At 43.4% G+C, this 18,561-nt stretch overlaps 2 protein-coding genes across 5 annotated transcripts in view; one reads left to right on the top strand and one right to left on the bottom strand.

Annotated features, from left to right (window-relative positions):
* The window catches only part of poli (polymerase (DNA directed) iota), a 71,423-nt gene extending 64,295 nt beyond the window's left edge, over nt 1-7,128 (bottom strand). For 3 of the 4 annotated variants that reach the window (XM_070862041.1, XM_070862061.1, XM_070862057.1), the window contains exon 1: nt 1,976-2,155. In XM_070862041.1, coding sequence (XP_070718142.1) covers nt 1,976-2,144 — 169 coding nt within the window. In that variant the 5' untranslated portion in view covers nt 2,145-2,155. Of the gene's footprint in view, nt 1-1,975; nt 2,156-6,973 lie in introns of those variants that run through there. The other variant, XM_070862044.1, reaches the window with a different exon arrangement.
* A 514-nt stretch (nt 7,129-7,642) lies between these two features.
* Nucleotides 7,643-18,561, top strand: part of mbd2 (methyl-CpG binding domain protein 2) — a 118,147-nt gene continuing 107,228 nt past the window's right edge. Inside the window, exon 1 of the mRNA XM_070867505.1 lies at nt 7,643-7,838. Coding sequence (XP_070723606.1) covers nt 7,729-7,838 — 110 coding nt within the window. The 5' untranslated portion in view covers nt 7,643-7,728. The remainder of the gene's footprint in view (nt 7,839-18,561) is intronic.

Here is an 18,561-nt window from a genome sequence, read left to right as displayed (position 1 = left end):
GTTGAGCGATTTAAAAAAAAAACCTGATCCAGTGCAATATTGTGTTTTATTATTTTTGTCGCTAGTATTATGCGTGATATAAGAAGGAAAACCACTGGCATCCAGACATGATATTTATTCAAGTGGCAGACCCAATATCACAATAGACTTGTGACGGTGTTATTGCTATTTTAAATGGCTGGGTTTGTTGGTTAGAAAAATATACAATTGGGTGCACAACCTTTATCTTCTATGTTCACTGTAGCTACCATCAATGGGTAATGATGTGTCGCACCAATGAGAGGATGGCTATGCAGACAGAAGTGGCATGTGGCTATACAAATATGTACATTTTATAAGTATCTGCGGTAAGTAAACGCATGATCATGCCTGTACTTTGGTGTTGAAAGACATTTTTTAAACAGTAAAATACTTGTTTACTCATCTATCATTTTTGCAGTGAGATGCTGACTAATGAGACATCTTAACAAGACTCTAAGAAATTCCAGAGTATTTGGGCTAGTAGTTCTAACCACTCATATACTGCCTTTATACAGCCCCACATGACACAAACTTGAACGTTGGCAGCAGCACTGTAATATTAAAAGGCAGCACAGTTGCTGGAGGAACCAAGAATCAACCAATGAGGTAGTCCTTTGTAGCTCGAGGGCAGCACTGCCACTGGTAATGAAAGGAAAAGGCTGGTGGTATATATGGCCCCTCATTGTGGCTAGAATTGCAAGGCAACAACAACAACTTGTATTTATATAGCACCTTTAATGTAGTGAAACTTCCCAAGGCGCTTCACAGGAGTATTATGCGACAAAAATTTGACACCGAGCCACATAAGTAGAAATTTGCGCAGGTGATCAAAAGCTTGGTCAAAAAGGTATGATTGAAGGAGCGTGTTGAAGGAGGAAAGAGAGGTAGCAAGGCAGAGAGGTTTAGTCAGAAAGTTCCAGAGCTTGGGGCCTAGGCAACAGAAGGCACGGCCACCAATGGTTGATAAACTTTATAAACCATATAAACCTGCTAGAAGCAGTTCTTGAAATTACCTGACATAGATAAAAGATGCACAACGTATTAGCAAATCACCCATTTTCTTCCTTATGGAGTGTCAGCCGTGGCTCAGTGGACAGCACCCTCGCCTCGGAGTCAGGAGGTTGTGTGTTCAAGTTCCACTCCAAGGACTTGAGCACATAATCTAGGCTGACACTCCAGTACAATACTGAGGGAGTGCTGCATTGTCAGAGTGCCGTCTTTAGGATGAGACGTTAAACTGTCTGATCTCTCAGGTGCACGTAAAAGATCCCATGGCACTATTTTGAAGAGCAGGGGAATTATCCCAGGTTCCTGGCCAATATTTATCCCTCAACCAACAATCACAGATTATATGGTCATTATCGCATTGCTATTTGTGGGAGCTAGCTGTGTGCAAATTGGCTACCGTGTTTCCTACATTACAACATTGACTACACTTCCAAAGTACTTCATTGGCTATAAAGCACTTTGGGACGTCCTGAGGTGATGAAAGGTGCTATATAAATGCAAGTTTTTCTTTCTTCTATAATGTTCAATAATGGCAAGTCACGTTTACTTGCAGCATTTTTGTTCAAATTAATCAAGTGCATAGGATAAATTAAATTAAAGCCCAATTTTGGACTAGCTTTTGAGTGTGATAACCAGAAATTTCTAAAATATAACTCAGACGTCAAAAAGATTTTTTGTAGAAAAAAAGAGTTGCACATTTATTTTCTACATATATTTCCTGTTATGGTGCAGGGGCATTAGCTATTAAGGTTTTCAAACAACAATTTTTTTCCATCAACAGCAAAGCAAACATCAGAACTCAAGCCAGGAGCCCGCCCTCTAACCTGCCCTTGTGGACTTGGCTAAAAAGTGATAACCCAAATTCAAAGCACTATGTTACTGACGTATTAAAACCCGCCTCCAGTTTGACAGTTAGATAGATGTTGGCTTTCAGTTTCACTAATACCTGTCAATTCACCACTTGCTGCAGCAGCAGGAGTTAGAAGGCTTCTATTAATGCAGTCAACTGTGCAACGCCATTCTCTTTCATCATCGTCATCATCCTCCTCCTCCTCCTCCTCTTGTAAACTATACTGAGGGTCAGCTGCAGGCCCACATTCATTAAACTCCATCATTCGACAAATGTCTGAGACATTGCAGAAGCGGACTCCACAACAAATAGACCAGCAAATCACACAAGATGGACAACCAAAATATACCCTAACCATTGAATCTATGACGCACATTACTGTAAATTGTAATGATGGTTTGGTTACATGCATAAAAGCGGATGCAATCATTTTTATCAGAAAATGTATTACTTCAAAATCAGTGAAATGTTAGAAATTAGATTCATCATCAGAAAGGGATTGAAACCATTCTTGAGTGACATGCACCAAAAATACGGTAACATTTTAAAATGAATGAGAATGGGCAGATTTGAAATTGTTTCGACACCTTGTTTTTCTTGCCAAATATTTAGATTCAACAGAGTAACCCATGTCATAATACAACCTGGCATTTTTTTTACATTGTGATAAAATCTGATGCATGGCAATTCTGCTGTTCTCCCTTCCATGAGTATGACTCATAGTTGAACACAACAAAGGAGTAATTACAGTGCAGTCATCTAATCATGGGCTTCAAGTGACACCATGAACCACTAGAGCAAAGCTTAAGGGGTTTAACGTTGTATGCTAAGCGCTTCGGGGTGTTTCTGAGGCATGATAATGCGCTATAAAAAAACAAATCTCTTTTATCTCTTGAAGCGCAACTCATACCTATAATCCTACAATCCTTAAATTGAATATTGTTTTAAGTTTAAATTGGAATTTTAGTTAATTTTGTACCAGCAGGAGCTGTCAGTGTGTTCTACATTAGGATTATCTGGTACTACCTTTGACTTCATTAAGTAGGCCTGAATACTCTGGATGACATCAAGCAAATGTAATCTTCATAGTAATAAGTTAGAAACTGTTAACTAATGGAAAGATTAAAAAAAACTTTTTTCTACTGCAGGATTGTTTTGCTATTTGATTAAAGGTGTTGGCAACTACTTGAGATGTTTCCTGGAAATAATCTAATTCTCGAAATAGACAAAATAAGCCTGTGGTAAAATGCAGCAGTGATAGCCACAGAAGAATAATTGTATCTGCAGCAGCGATTGTCTCCTGTAGTTCATACTTTATCCGAATACTTTATTCTGTTTGATGTATTCTTATTCATAATGTTACAGACCTGTAGATTATATTGTTTATATTTGTAATATACTGTTGCACTTTGAGTACACTCAAGGCATTTATAGACCTGTCAAATCTCCATCGTTTAACTTGCTTATCGATCCTCGACCTGTCCTGAGTTAGCTGATCTCAGTCAAGGTCAGCAGTGGGATATTACAATTTGTCATGGTGCCCTGTGCTTTGGGGATGGGGAATCAGCTAGAGTTCCTGCTCTTAAACAAAAGCAAAATACTGCAGATACTGGATATCTGACATAAAAACATAAAATGCTGGAAAACACTCAGCAGGTCGGGTAGCATCTGTGGAGAAACAGAGTTAACGTTTCAGGTCGATAACCTTTCATCAAACGTTCCTGCAGTTGGTTGTTATTCAGTCTTGCTTTCAACAAAGTGCATGTTTGGACATTGAATGAGGACAGGATCCATCTCAGCTGTGCTATCTTCCCCACATTCAAGTAGTCTACCAGCACTCACCATCTAGGCTCACAGAAGAATAGACAGTTGAACAAAATTGTCCATGGAACCATACCCCAGCATGAGTCAGTGCTCTCCAAAGAGGAGAGAAGAAAATTTGGGAAATGAATGATGAAAAAGTGACTGGCAACACTCAGTGTCATGGAATGGTAACAAATCGAGCTTCTGGACCTGCTGTCAGTTCCTGATCTGAACCATATCAAGCAGAAAGGGGAATCTACAGCACTTCCCAGTAAAGGGACGAAAATCACCCGTATACCTGATCTCTGGCACCTCCTGCAATTTCCTACAAGAGTCATTTGTAACAAAGATCAGACCAGGTGGGTAAAGAGACAAAATACATAAATGAAATGGTAGCATACTTAAAACACTCCCATTAATTAAAGTTTAAAAAAAAAACATTTCCTATTATTTCTTTTAAAAACGAGCACAGGACCATAACTAAAAAGGAAAAAAAAAGGAAAAATACATGTAAATGTTGGATATCTAAAATAAAAATAGAAACCGGAAATGATGAAGTGTACCCACCCAAAATGTATTTTTTACTGACCTGCTGCATGTCTCCAGCAGTTTCTGGTTTTAATCTTGTGTTTAAATGGGTTTGCAATCTATCTCACTCTTTTTGATTATAAATCTACACTCTCAACATTTCCTTCTTGCTGATAACTTTGGAAAATATCATTACAAGTCATAAAACTATCATTTACAACCCATTAAAAATAGATTCTACATTTACATAAGAGTTACATTTTACCCACTAGAGATGAGGAGAATTATTGAGGTTAAGAGCTGCCAAATTGCAGCTATTAAAGAGTCAGCATCTCTGTAGTAAAGTCCTCAGTAAATGGTTTTCTTGTCTTTAATGTAACATTTTGGAAACCACAGGGTAAAAGTTTGTGCAGTTGTAGATACAGTTTCAACTATCTGCAACAGAGTGTACTCGTTCACGGGCAGCCAGCACTGTCACAGAGAGACATGCCCTTGCTGCGAAAGACACCAGATTCCGGAATGTGCTGGATGGTGTCAGAGCAGTATAGATGTCACCCATAGGTCCTGCCATCAATGTCACCCAGGAAATAAAATCTGCACTTAGCTCTGACTTTGTTTGGTACATTGAGGTGGCTCAAGGGCAGGGAGGGGTTCCATCAAATTTCACCCTTGTTTGGACAGAACTGTGAACCCCCTTCCCACTTCACAACTTAACGGTTTTACAGAAATTCATTCATAGAATCATAGAAGTTTACAGCACGGAAGGAGGCCATTTTGGCCCACCGTGTCTGTACCGGCCAACAAGAGGCTATCCAGCCTAATCCCACTTTCCAGCTCCAGGTCCGTAACCCTACAGATTATGGCACTTCAGGTGCACATCCAAGTACTTTTTAAATGTGGTGAGGGTTTCTGCCTCTACCATCCTTTCAGGTAGTGAGTTCCAGACCCCCACAATCCTCTGCATGAAGAAATCACCCCTCAAATCCCCTCTAAACCTTCTACCAATTACTTTAAATTTATGCCCCTGGTTGTTGACCCCCTCTGCTAAAGGAAATAGGCCCTTTCTATCCACTATATGTAGGCTCCTCATAATTTTATACACCTCAATGAGGTCTCCCTTCAGCCTCCTCTGTTCCAATGAAAACAAATCCAGCTTATCTAATCTGCCCTCATAGCTAAGATTCTCCACTCCCAGCAACATCCTCGTAAATCTCCTCTGTACCCTCTCTAGTGCAATCACGTCCTTCCTGTAATGCGGTGACCAGAACTGCGCGCAGTACTCCAGCTGTGGTCTAACCAGTGTTTTATACAGTTCAAGCATGACTCTCCTGCTCTTGTATTCTATGCCTCGGCTAATAACGGAATCAAGGTAGATTTATCCTGTCCTTCAGGATTTTTTCCAATAATTTTCCTAACACTGAGGTTAGGCTGATTGGCCTGTAATTACTCCGTCTATCCCTTTCTCCCTTCTTAAACAAAGTAATACATTAGCAGTCCTCCAGTCCTCTGGCACCACACCTGAAGCCAGAGAGGATTGGAAAATGATCATCAAAGCCTCTGCTATTTCCTCTTTTGCTTCACTTAGCAGCCTGGGATACATTTCATCGGGCCTGGGGATTTATCCACTTTCAAAGCTGCTTACCCCCTTAATACCTCCTCTCCCACTATGTTTATTTCAGCTAATATTTCACATTTCCATGCAATTCCATCCTGATTTTATTGGTGTCGCACACTATCCACTTCCTCACATTGGTCTTTCATTAGGAAACTCCCAAGTGAAACATTTTGCCAAATGGCATGGGTGAGCATCTCCATTAGAAGGCTCTATATTTCTAAACCCTTTCCGCTGCCACTGGGGACCTGATGTGGAAAGTGTTGCGCTGTGCCGTGGCAGCCGATCTGTATCTGAGGCACTTTATTGACATCTTGGCCACTTGTCCATTCTGAGGCCAAGATGAAATCACTTACCACTTTTACATACAATGCCAGTGCCATACAGTATTTTATGACCTGAAACAGCTCCTCTTGAACGTCTGGCTACACTTTTCCCCAGACTATTCATCTTCGGTCATCGTGTAGGTTGAGAAAACAGGAGGACCTCTTGATGGGTTTGCTCCTGAGCCTGGCTAATTTGCCGTCGCAAATCCAGATACCCAAAATCACTTGGGAGGTCTTCTTTGACTGCTTACCCATATTTTGGTATCGGTTCAATTGAAACTTTCTATGACAGGTGGAATATTGATTGTTTTATGGACACAAATTTCCAAATTACCAGCTAAATTTACTGGCACACATTTTCATTTGGACCAGGCTTTCGGTGTTTTTATTTTTAGTACTCCACACTCAATATGACTAGAATAATTACAAGCGCCTCCTCCTGTGGGGGAGGGGGACACTTGTCCTTGCTCTGCTGGCACTTGGCCTGGAATAAAACAGGTCACTTTGCCTGGAATATTTTAGCTCAGGCTGTTTTGGAAAAAAGACTCCCCCCTACGATTACATTCAGCTCATTGTAAGGTGTTGAAATCTCTAGTGCTCCTAGGCTGCCACCTCCTTTTACAATGGCTTCCCAGTTCCAAAACTGCAGAGCAGGGAGCCAGAGGAATAGGCCAAGGATGGGATTTGGCTTGTTTTCTTTATTGATGAATAATATTTATTGAAAACCTTCATTTTGATTTAAAAAAATAATCAATAACCTTAATAACTAATGGTCCAAGATCACAAGATGTGAAAGTAAATAAACATATTCTTTTAAACACTTACTGGACTTTTGTTATCTTGGTTTCATTTTCGAAAGTTCTGGACTGAACCTGCTCAAACAAAAAGGACAATAATGGCTGGGAGCCAAATGAGAGGCAGTTGTGCATCATTAGAGTGTGCAGATTTAAGGAGTGGATGAAAGGTTAAGGGAAGCACAATGTGTGAAAGATGTACTGATCAATCCCGCGAAACCTGTGGTCGGCCACCGCCACCATGGCTCGTGAATAGGTGCGGCGGAAGGATTTTCATTTAAAGTTTGTTTTAAAAAAATACTCTTTTAACTTTAATCGAGTCTCCTGAAAACAAAGTTTATTGGGAAACATTTAGATTTAAAAATATTGTTCGTACACAAGCTGTCTGCGGAATTGCAATGAAGACCGTGCTCTTGGCACTATTTTGCGTGGCTAGCGGAGGAGTCGATGGCGGTTGCCAGGGGCGCTGCGACGGCGCCGGCTCCAGGGAACGGAGCAGGGGGGGGCGGAGCCACAGAGGGCGAGGGCGGGGGCGGGGCTCCGGCATAGAGCGGGGGACGGGGGGCGGTGCTCCGGCTCAGCGCGGGGGACGGGGGGGCGGGGCTCCGGCATAGTGCGGGAGCGGAGGGCGGGGCTCCGGCACAGAGCTGGAGCAGGGGGCGGGGCTCCGGCAGGGAGCGAGAGCGGGGGGAGAGGAGGAGGGCCCAGATTGGCCTCCAGTGCAGTTTGTCAGGTTACTCGCGTTGTCCGGCTGTGTGTTTCATTCACTCTCGGGAGACTGTCACCATGGAGAAGAAGCGCAGTGACTGCCCGTGTCTGCCCCCCGGCTGGAAAAAGGAGGAGGTGATCCGCAAATCGGGGCTCAGCGCCGGCAAGACCGATGTCTATTACTACAGGTACTGGGGGAGTATTCCTGGGGATACTGGGGGAGTATTCCTGGGGATACCGGGGGAGAGATACTGGGGGTACCGGGGGAAGATTCCGGGGGGTGGGAGGGGAGGGAATGGTGCTGGGGAGTATTCGGGCGGGGGGGAGGGGGGTGGAAAGGGGAAAAGAGAGTGGTGTCGGGGGAAGTCTTCTGGGGGTGCAGAGGGAGTATTGCTGTGTTGTGTTGGGGGAATTATTACAGCGGGTACCGGTGGAGCATTACTGGGGCTACTGGAGGAGCATTACTGGGTGTACGGGGGAGTATTATTGGGGTGCGGGCTGGGGCGAGCATTACTGGGGGTACCCTGCGGGGTGGAAGTATCACTGAAGGTACCTGGGGAGGTAGGGAAAAATATTACTGGGGGTACTGGGGAAGAGGAGCATTACTGGGGGTGGGTGGAGTATTATTGTGGGTACCTGGGGTGAGGTGTGAATGGGTGGAGTAATACTGGGGGTACCTGAGAGAGGGTGGGGGAGTGGAGTGTTACTGAGTGAGTATTTCTGCGCTGTGTCCGGGGGGAGTATTACTGGTGGAGTATTAATACGGGTACTGGGGGAGTATTGCTGCGGGTACTGCAGGGACTATTGCTGTGGGTACAGAGGGGTGAGTATTGACCCTGGTACTGTGGGGGGGATATGATTATAGATATTTTAGGGAGAGATTTAAAAAAAATATTCATTCTGAGGATAAGAACGTTTCTAGCAAGGCCAGCATTTATTATCCACTCCTAGTTGCTGTTGACAGTAATTGCTGAGCACATGTGGTAAAGGTACTTCCGCAATGCTGTTAGGTAGGGAGTTCTTAATTTTGAATCAGCGACTATGAAGAAATGCCGAGAGACTAGTAAATCTTGGTATTCAGAGGGATTTGGGGTCCGTGTACATGAATCACAAAAAGTTAACATATAGATACAGCAAGCAATTAAGAAAGCAAATTGTATGTTAGCTTTTGTTACAAAGGCATTAGAGTATAAGAGTAAAAAAGTCTTACTACAATTATACAGGGCATTGGTGAGACCACACCTGGAGTACTGTATACAGTTCTGGTCTCCTTACACAAGGAAAGCCTTCGAGGGAGTGCAATGAAGGTTCACTAGACTGGTTCCTGGGATGAAGGGATTACCCCATGAAGAGAGATTGAGTAGACTCATCATAGGCAGTCTCTCGGGGTCGAAAATGACTTGCTTCCACAATAAGGTAGATTAGCCTATGTTCCCTAGAGTTTAAAAGAATAAGATTTACTTGACACCAATAAAATTCTTAAGAGGCTTGACAGGATTAATGCTGAGAAGATGGTTGGGGAATCTAGAACATGGGATCACAGTCTGAGAATAAGGGGTTGGCCATTCAGAACTGAGATGAGACATTTTTTCACTCAAAGGGCTATGAATCTTTGGAATTCTCTATCCCTAGAGAGGCGTGGATGCTCAGTCATTGTGTATTCAAGACAGAGGTCGCTAAAATTTTGGGAATTAAGGGATATGGGGATAGTGCGGGGAGATGGGGTTGATGTAGAAGATCAACCATGATCTTGTTGAATGGCGGAGCAGGCTTGAAGAGACAAATGGCCTACTCCAGCTCCTATTTCTTGTGTTCAAGGTGAGATGCCAATTATTTCAGCAAGAATATTGTCTGATCACTTAAGATCAGAGGGGAGATGATGAATTCACTGAGAGTTGATTGAAATGTTATTTCCCATACTAATCTTTTGAGCCTGTGGTTTGCTGTCAAAAGATGTTAAGATTATTAGTGCTAAAGTCGCATGCTTTAGTGAATCTTCCACGATCGATAGTAATGATCAACTGAAAATGCTCAAATGAGCTTGAGGTGCCAACACTGGAAACTTAGGAAGGCACATCAGTGCTACAGACAAAGTAGATAGATTGTCCACAGCAGCACTGGTAAGAGGTGCTGTTTGTCACAAAATCTTAAATGGTAGTAGGGGTGTAATATTTGACCTCGGTATCCTTCAGATATTTATGGAGATGGGAGTTCAGCTACATTTCCTGCACTTGATTGCTGTCCAGTAACCTATCCTTAAAAGATGCACATGTGCAGGCATTGGCGGTGGCAGGACCATGTTCCTGATTGACACCCTCTTATGGACAAATTTTCTGTTGAACCTGCTGTCTCAGCTCGCACATGAAGAGTTAGTTCTTGGGCGAGGCACCTGTAATTGTGCTGTTATATTTGAGCCCCCCCAGTAGGATTTGGCATCTTCAGGAGAGAAAGAAAATTAAAAGGAAAAAAAATCACTGGGGGCAGCACTCCACTCAAATCTAGTTTGGGCAACCCTGGATACGGGACTCAAATCATGTCAGAGAGGTGTGCGGTTTCCTTATTTAATTATCTATTTTTTTAAAATCTTATGTTTGCTGTGTGCCCATCACTGTTGAGACATTGCACTTAATTACAGATGCAAAGCAACCGTTTTGGATCTTGAAATTTGCAACGCTGTTACAATGACCTCTAGATTCAGCAATTTACAAATGGCTACAATACCTGGGTGGTCTGTTTAGACTACTTTCTCCTTGGGTCAGGCTTGAGTTGTGGCCTTGAAGGGCCGGGATCATAACAGAACATATTTGTTGTGACGTTGGAAGAAACATAGTAACAGGGGTAGGCCATTTAGCCCCGCAAGCCCATTCCCCGCCCCCCCCCCCCCCCGGCCCATTGAATTAGATCAGCAACCTGGTAGCAAGCCTGAGGACTGGGAGAAATTTAGAATCCAGCAGAGGAGGACTAAGGGTTTAATTAGGAGGAGAAAATATAGAGTACGAGTGTAAGCATGCAGGGAACATAAAAACTGACTGCAAAAGCTTCTATAGATAGGTGAAGTGAAAAAGATTAGTGAAGACTAATGTAGCTCCCTTGCAGTCAGAATCGGGTGAATTCATAATGGGGAACAAGGAAATGGCAGACCAATTGAACAAATACTTTTGGTTCTGCCTTCACTAAGGAAGACACGAATAACCTTCTGAAAATAATAGGGGACCGAGGGTCTAGCGAGAAGGAGGAACTGAAGGAACTCCTTATTCGTCAGGAAATTGTGTTAGGGAAATTGATCGGTTTGAAGGCTGATAAATCCCCAGGGCCTGATAGTCTGCATCCCAGAGTACTTAAGGAAGTGGCCCAAGAAATAGTGGATGCATTGGTGGTCATTTTCCAACATTTTGTCGACCCTGGATCAGTTCCTATGGATTGGAGGGTAGTTAATGTAACCCCAGTTTTTAAAAAAGGAGGGAGAGAGAAAACAGGGAATTATAGACCGGTTAGCCTGATATCGATAGTGGGTGAAAATGTTGGAATCAATTATTAAAGATGAAATAACAGCGCATTTGGAAAGCAGTGACAGGATCGGTCCAAGTCAGCATGGATTTATGAAAGGGAAATCATGCTTGACAAATCTTCTAGAATTTTTTGAGGATGTAACTAGTAGAGTGGACAAGGGAAAACCAGTGGCTGTTGTATATTTGGACTTTCAAAAGGCTTTTGACAAGGTTTAACACGAGATTAGTGTGCAAAATGAAAGCATATGGTATTGGGGGTAATGTACTGACGTGGATAGAGAACTGGTTGGCAGACAGGAAGCAAAGAGTAGGAATAAATGGGTCCTTTTCAGAATGACAGGCAGTGACTAGTGGGGTTCAGTGCTGGGACCCCAGCTATTTACAGTATACATTAATGATTTAGACAAAGGAATTGAATGTAATATATCCAAGTTTGCAGATGACACTAAGCTGGGTGGCAGTGTGAGCTGTGAGGAAGATGCTAAGAGGCTGCAGGGTGACTTGGACAGGTTAGGTGAGTGGGCAAATGCATGGCAGATGCAGTATAATGTAGATAAATGTGAGGTTATCTGCTTTGGTGGCAAAGACAGGAAGGTAGACTATTATCTGAATGGTGACAGATTAGAAAAAGGGGAGGTGCAACGAGACCTGGGTGTCATAGTATATCAGTCACTGAAAGTTGGCATGCAGGTACAGCAGGCGGTAAAGAAGGCAAATGGCATATTGGCCTTCATAGCGAGAGGATTTGAGCATAGGAGCAGGGAGGTCTTACTGCAGTTGTACAGGACCTTGGTGAGGCCACACTTTGAATATTGTGTTCAGTTTTGGTCTCCTAATCTGAGGAAGGATATTCTTGCTATTGAGGGAGTGCAGCGAAGGTTCACCAGACTGATTCCTGGGATGGCAGGACTGACATGTGAAGAAAGACTGGATCAACTGGGCCTTCATACATTGGAGATTCGATGAATGAGAGGGGATCTCATAGAAACATATAAAATTCTGACGGGACTAGACAGGTTAGAGGCAGGAAGAATGTTCCTGATGTTGGGGGAAGTCCATAACCAGGGGTCACAGTCTTAAGGATAAGGGGTAAGCCATTTAGGATCGAGATGAGGAGAAACCTATTCAGTCAGAGAATTGTGAACCTGTGGAATTCTCTACCATAGAAAGTTGTTGAGGCCAGTTCATTAAATATATTCAAATGGGATCAAGGGGTATGGAGAGAAAGCAGGAATGGGGTACTGAAGTTGCATGATCAGCCGTGATCATATTGAATGGTGGTGCAGTCTCGAAGGGCCGAATGGCCTACTGCTGCACCTATTTTCTATGTTTCTATCTGTATCTACCCATCTTGATTCCATAACCCTTAATACCCTTGCTCAACCAAAATCTGTCACTCAGTTTTGAAATTTTCAATTGACCTGGTGGGCACACCACGAGTCACATCCTGCCAATTTGAGTAACACACTCAGTATCTTTACTCTGTCCTACTTCCTAACCAATTCCCTATTTAAGCCAATAGGTTGCCTCCAACTCCATGCGCTCTCATTTTTGCTAACATTATTTGCAAGCAACAATTCAGCTTTTGTATATATATATATATAGATGATACTCATCTTTACCGCTCCACTACAATCCTTGATTCCATGTCTGTACTGGGTTGTCTTTCATCAAGCTGTGGGTGAACCAGAATGTCTTTCAGCTCAACTGTTGCTGATATCCATCTGTGGATAAGCCAGAATGTCTTGCAGCAGTGATGAGACTGAAGCTATCCTGTTCAGCCTCTGCCAGAAACCGTACCTCAGCTTCTGATTTGATCCTTTGCCCTTCCCAGATGCAGTCTCCAGCTCAACCTGATGGTATGCAAACTTGATGTCCTGCTTAACCCTGTGCTCTGCTTCAGATTCCACATCTAAGCCACCTTCACTGGCTCTTTGTCATCCAGTGCAGTGATTTCCAGATCTTTATCCTTGTCTTCAAATCATTCCACGTCCTTGCCACCTTTGCATCCTTCTCCCGCCCTAATTCCCTACCCACACCCACAATTTTTCCCAACCTTGCTCCCCTTCTCTAATGCCATTGGTGACAGAGCTTTCAGCATCTTGCTATCGTATTCTGGACTTCTCTTCCTAAATCCCTTCTATAAACCCAATATGTTTCTGTACCTCAAAGTTTCCTTAAAACCGACCTCTTCAACCATGCTTTTGGTCATCTCCCCCATTCCCTTCTACTCCTGCTTGGGTCTGATGTCTGACTATTACAACTTAGTCACATCATCTGCGGGCAAAGTATCATCTTCCATATATATATATATATGGGAATGACATCAAGCGCTATCTCTTCACTACTTCTCTCGACACCATTTTAATCAAATTATGGTTTCGTCAAAATTTCCTCTGAGAAAGCGGGTCAGAGGCTGGGTATTCTGTGCAAGTGTTTCACCGCCTGACTCCCCAAAGCCTTTTCACCATCTACGAGGCACAAGTCAGGAGTGTGATAGAATATCTCTACTTGCCTGGATGAGTGCAGCTCCAACAAAGCTCGACATCATTCAGGACAGAGCAGCCCGCATGATTGGCACCCCATCCACCACCTTCAACATTCACTCCCTCCACCACCGGCACACCGTGGCTGCAGTGTGTACCATCCACAAGATGCGCTGCAGCAACTCTCCAAGACAAGGGCAGCAGGTGCGTGGGAACACCATCACCTGAAAGTTCCCTTCCAAGTTACACACCATCCTGACTTGGAAATATATCACCGTTCCTTCATCGTCGCTGGGTCAAAATCCTGGAACTTCCTCCCTAACAGCACTGTGGGAGTATCTTCACCACAAGGACTGCAGCAGTTCAAGAAGGTGGCTCGCTGCCATCTTCTCCAGGGCAATTATGTGCAATAAATGCTGGCCTTGCCAGCGACGCTGACATCCTGGAATGATTTTTTTTTTAAATCATCAGAAAAACCAAAGCTTATAGGCCCCCAGTATAAACTTCACTCCCTTGCCACTGCGCGTTTTGCCCAGGCCACTTGGTCAGGCTAAATCAGACTGTAGAAAATTTTGGTGCCCTATTTGATCCAGAGCTGAGCTTAAACCCCATGCCCTTCCTTTCTATCACTAAGTCAAGATCATTTCTTTCGATCTCAGCAACATTGCCCATCACTGCCCCAACCTCATTCTTTCTGGCATCAAAACCCTTATCCACACTTTTGTCATTTCCTGACTTGATTTTTTTGCCCCAGTGCCAACCTTGCTGGTCCTCCAAAAACTCAGCTGCCTTTATCCTTTCCTGCACTAGGTCCAAGTTGCCCATCGCCCTTATCCGCACCACCTGGCCCACAACATATTAGATTTTCATTTTTTGTCTTCAACCCTTTCCACGACCCCTCTTCACCCTATCTTTGCAACCTCTCCCACCCTTTGGTCCTCTGACTTGTCCTTTTGTGCACTCTTTGTGCTCCTCTGCACCCGGTGGACTACATCCTAGGTTCTAAACGAGGTGGCTGCAGAGATCATGGATGCGTTGTTTGTGATCTTACAAAATTCCCTGGTTCTAGAATGGTCCCAGTGGTTTGGAAGGTAGCAAATGTAACCCTGCTATTCAAGAAAGGAGGGAGAGCGAAAATAAGGAACTGCCGGCCAGTTAGCCTGACATCAGTCGTCAGGAAAATACTGGAATCCATTATTAAGAAAGTGGTATCATGGCACTTAGAAAATCAAATAATTAGGCAGAGCCAACACAGTTTTATGAAAGGGAAATCGTGTTTTAACAAATTTATTAGTGTTTTTTAAGGATGTAACTAGCAATGTCGATAAAGGAGAACCGGTGGATGTAGTATATTTGGATTTCTAAAAGGCATTCTTAAGGTGCCACATAAAAGGTTGCTACACAAGGGTTCATGGCATTGTGGGTGTAATATCTTAGCATTGATCCAGGATTGGTTAACGGACAGAAAACAGAGCGTAGTGATAAACAGGCCATTTTCCAGTTGGCAGTATGCAACCAGTGGGGTGCCACAAGGATCAGTGCTTGGGCCTCAGCTATTTACAAGCTACACTAATGACTTAGATGAAGGGACCAAGTGCAATGTATCCAAGTTTGCTGACGATACAAAGCTAGGTGGGAGAGTAAGCTGTGAGGAGGACACAGAGTGTGCAAAGGGATGTAGATAGGTTAAGTGAGTGGGAAATAAGATGGCAGATGGAGTATAATGTAGAGAAATGTGAGGTTATTCACTTTGGTTGGAAGAATAGAAAAACATGATTTTTTTTAAATGGTGAGAAATTAATAAGTGATGTTCAGAGAAAGTTAGCATGCAAGTACAGCAAGCAATTAGCAAGGCAAATGGCATGCTGGCCTTTATTGCAAAGGGGTTGGAGTACAAGAGTAAGGAAGTCTTACTACAATTGTACAGGGCTTTGGTGAGAACACACCTGGAGTACTGTGCACAGTTTTGGTCTCCTTATCTGAGAAAGGACATATATGCCTTCGAGGTGGTGCAACGAAGGTTCACTAGATTGTCCCATGGGATGAGAGGATTGACCTATGAGGAGAGATTGAGTAGATTTTGGAGTTTCAAAGAATGAGAGGAGATCTCATTGAAACATAAGATTCTGAGGGGGATTGTTGTTTCCCCTGGCTTGGGCATCTAGAACTAGGGGGCATATTCTCAGGATAAGGGGTCGACCATTTAAGACTGAGATGAGGAGGAATTTCTTCACTCAAGAGTTGTGAAACTTTGGAACTTTTTACCTGAAACGGTTGTGGATGCTGAGTCATTAAGTATATTCAAGGCTGAGATAGATACATTTTTGGACTCTAAGGGAATCCAGGATATGAGGATCGGGCAGGAATTGAGGGATATAGGGATCGGGCGGGAAAGTGGATTTGAGGTCGAAGATCAGCCATGATATTGAATGGCGGGGTGGCCTCGAAGGGCCCTATGGCCTACTCCAGCTCCTAATTCTTATATAATGCTCTCTCTCTCCCATTTGTCCCACTCTCGGTGGGAGACCTTTCAGCTGCCTTTGTCTTGCTCTCTGGAACTTCCTCTCTAAACCTCTCCACCTCTCTACTTCTCTTCCACCTTCTTGACTTATTTCTGACCGTTGCTGGTGGTTTAGTTTCAATTTGTTTTTTTCTCCATCCCATAAAGTTTCTTGACATTTTGTACATTAATTAATTACACAATATAAATACAAGGTGGTAATGTTGCCCCTATTAATGTGCTTGCTGCACAATAAGAAAACCCACATACAGGATATAAATTTTAGAAAAAGGTATCCCTGATTTTAAGGCAGTAATTAAATCTAGGGTGTTGCTGATCCCCAAACTGCTTAAGCATTACTCTTGCAGTTTGATGTTCTTGGATGTACTCCACTGAATTGCACCCTTGTAGCACCTCCCAGCGACCTGTTTTCTTGCTTCATATTTAAATGCGATTCTTGGGTAGCTCGAATGTGCAAGTAGGTCACTAGTAACCGTGGCAGGATTGTGCACTCATTATCTGTATTTCAACACCCTATAATTTTGCACATACTGTGTGCATTTTTGATGAGTGCTGCTACAGACGGTTTGCAGGGAACTGCTGGGTGAATCACTGATGAGTCATGATGTCGTAACTCAAGTGATCGCTAGCCACAGTACTGTAGCAGCGACTTCTCATACTTCAGGTATGAGGTGTGGTACACGATGGAGGAATTCTGCGGTCCTCTGAGTCGCAAACATTTGACGGTATCCTCCCTCGCCTGAATGCAAATTTTAGTGACTGAACAAGATTACCAGCCCCTCCCATGCTCCAAACAATATATGTGGGGTATATACAATAGCAATGACTGTTTTCGGCATCAGGGTTATAATGTTTCTGAAATGCTCAACTATAACTTCCTGTCATTCTCACTGCATGGTATTCGTGTGATTGGGAAATGCAGCTTAATGCTTCTCCACACCCCAAAAATAATCCTCCTCTCTGAGTCAGTGCCAGTGTCTGGCTGTGTCTCGCACTGTCTCACAGAAATTAAGGCTTACAGCACATGGAATTCAGATTTTTGAAGACTAGAATGTCTTTAGAACTTTTTTGAAGGCACTGGACTTTATCTGAAAAAAATGGATACAAAAACATGGGTTTAGTACTCCAGGGCTCAAGCACACTTTCCTATGTTTCTTTTGTGAGCTTATCCTGCACTCATGAGTCACGCTGCCGATCTCCAAGCCCCCAGAGTGTCTCCTGTTTGATTGGCACTTTGGACTGTAGGTAGTTTTGTCTCGCTCCTGGGCTTGCCACTAATAAAAAAAAAAGCAGCAGGCTTCAGTTCTCTGCAAATCACTCATTGGCAATCGTTGGGCTGCTGTAATGTTGCAGGCCCCAACTTTTCCAAGAAATTGTGGTCATGCATCTGCTTGCTGGCACTTTCTTGCTTTTAATCCAGCATGCATCACAGGACTAGTTCTCCTTTCTCTCACCCACATCCCAGTTCTTTTTTTAAAAAAAAAAACATTGATTTCCTTTTGTTATTTTTTGTTTCCACACTTTTCCTTTCTCCATCTCCTGTACTTACTTTTTCCTGCTCCTCCCACATTTCTCTCGTTCTTTACCTTTTTTTCTATCTCTTGTACCTTGTCCCCATCCCTCCTTTCTAGTGATTGTGCGTCACCTCCGCCACCATGGCCTATCAGTCTTTCCTCTTCCTCCCCTCCCCCAGCCACTTTGCACTTTCCACGTGTACCTGCTCTGAGCTCCTTTTGCAACTCGAGCATGGAGTCCTGCACAGCTTTGAAATCTGAATTTAAGCACTGGTTAGCAATATCTTAAAGGATTCTCAAGTGTGCATCTACCCTTGAGCCAAAGAAAGAGATATTAGGAGGGGTGATTAAAAGCTTGTTCAAAGAAGTTAGGCTTAACATAGAAACATAGAAAATAGGTGCAGAAGTAGGCCATTCGGCCCTTTGAGCCTGCACCGCCATTCAATAAGATCATGGCTGATCCTTCACCTCAGTACCCCTTTCCTGCTTTCTCTCAATATCCCTTGATCCCTTTAGCCGTAAGGGCCATATCTAACTCCCTCTTGAATATATCCAATGAACTGGCATCAACAACTCTCTGCGGTCGGGAATTCCACAGGCTAACAACTCTGAGTGAAGAAATTTCTCTCCATCTCAGTCCAAAATGGCTTACCCCTTATCCTTAGACTGTGTCCCCTGGTTCTGGACATCCCCAACATCAAAAACATACTTCCTGCATCTAATCTATCCAGTCCCGTCAGAATTTTATATATTTCTATGAGATCCCCTCTCATCCTTCTAAACTCCAGTGAATACAGGCCCAGTCGATCTAGTCTCTCCTCATATGTCAGTCCTGCCATCCTGGAAATCAGTCTGGTGAACCTTCGCTGCACTCCCTCAAT

The sequence above is a fragment of the Pristiophorus japonicus genome, chromosome 2 (genome assembly GCF_044704955.1).
Source record: "Pristiophorus japonicus isolate sPriJap1 chromosome 2, sPriJap1.hap1, whole genome shotgun sequence".
Classification (NCBI taxonomy): domain Eukaryota; kingdom Metazoa; phylum Chordata; class Chondrichthyes; family Pristiophoridae; genus Pristiophorus; species Pristiophorus japonicus.
Note: the sequence above shows the minus strand (reverse complement) of the source record. Positions and strands in the feature narration are given on the sequence as shown.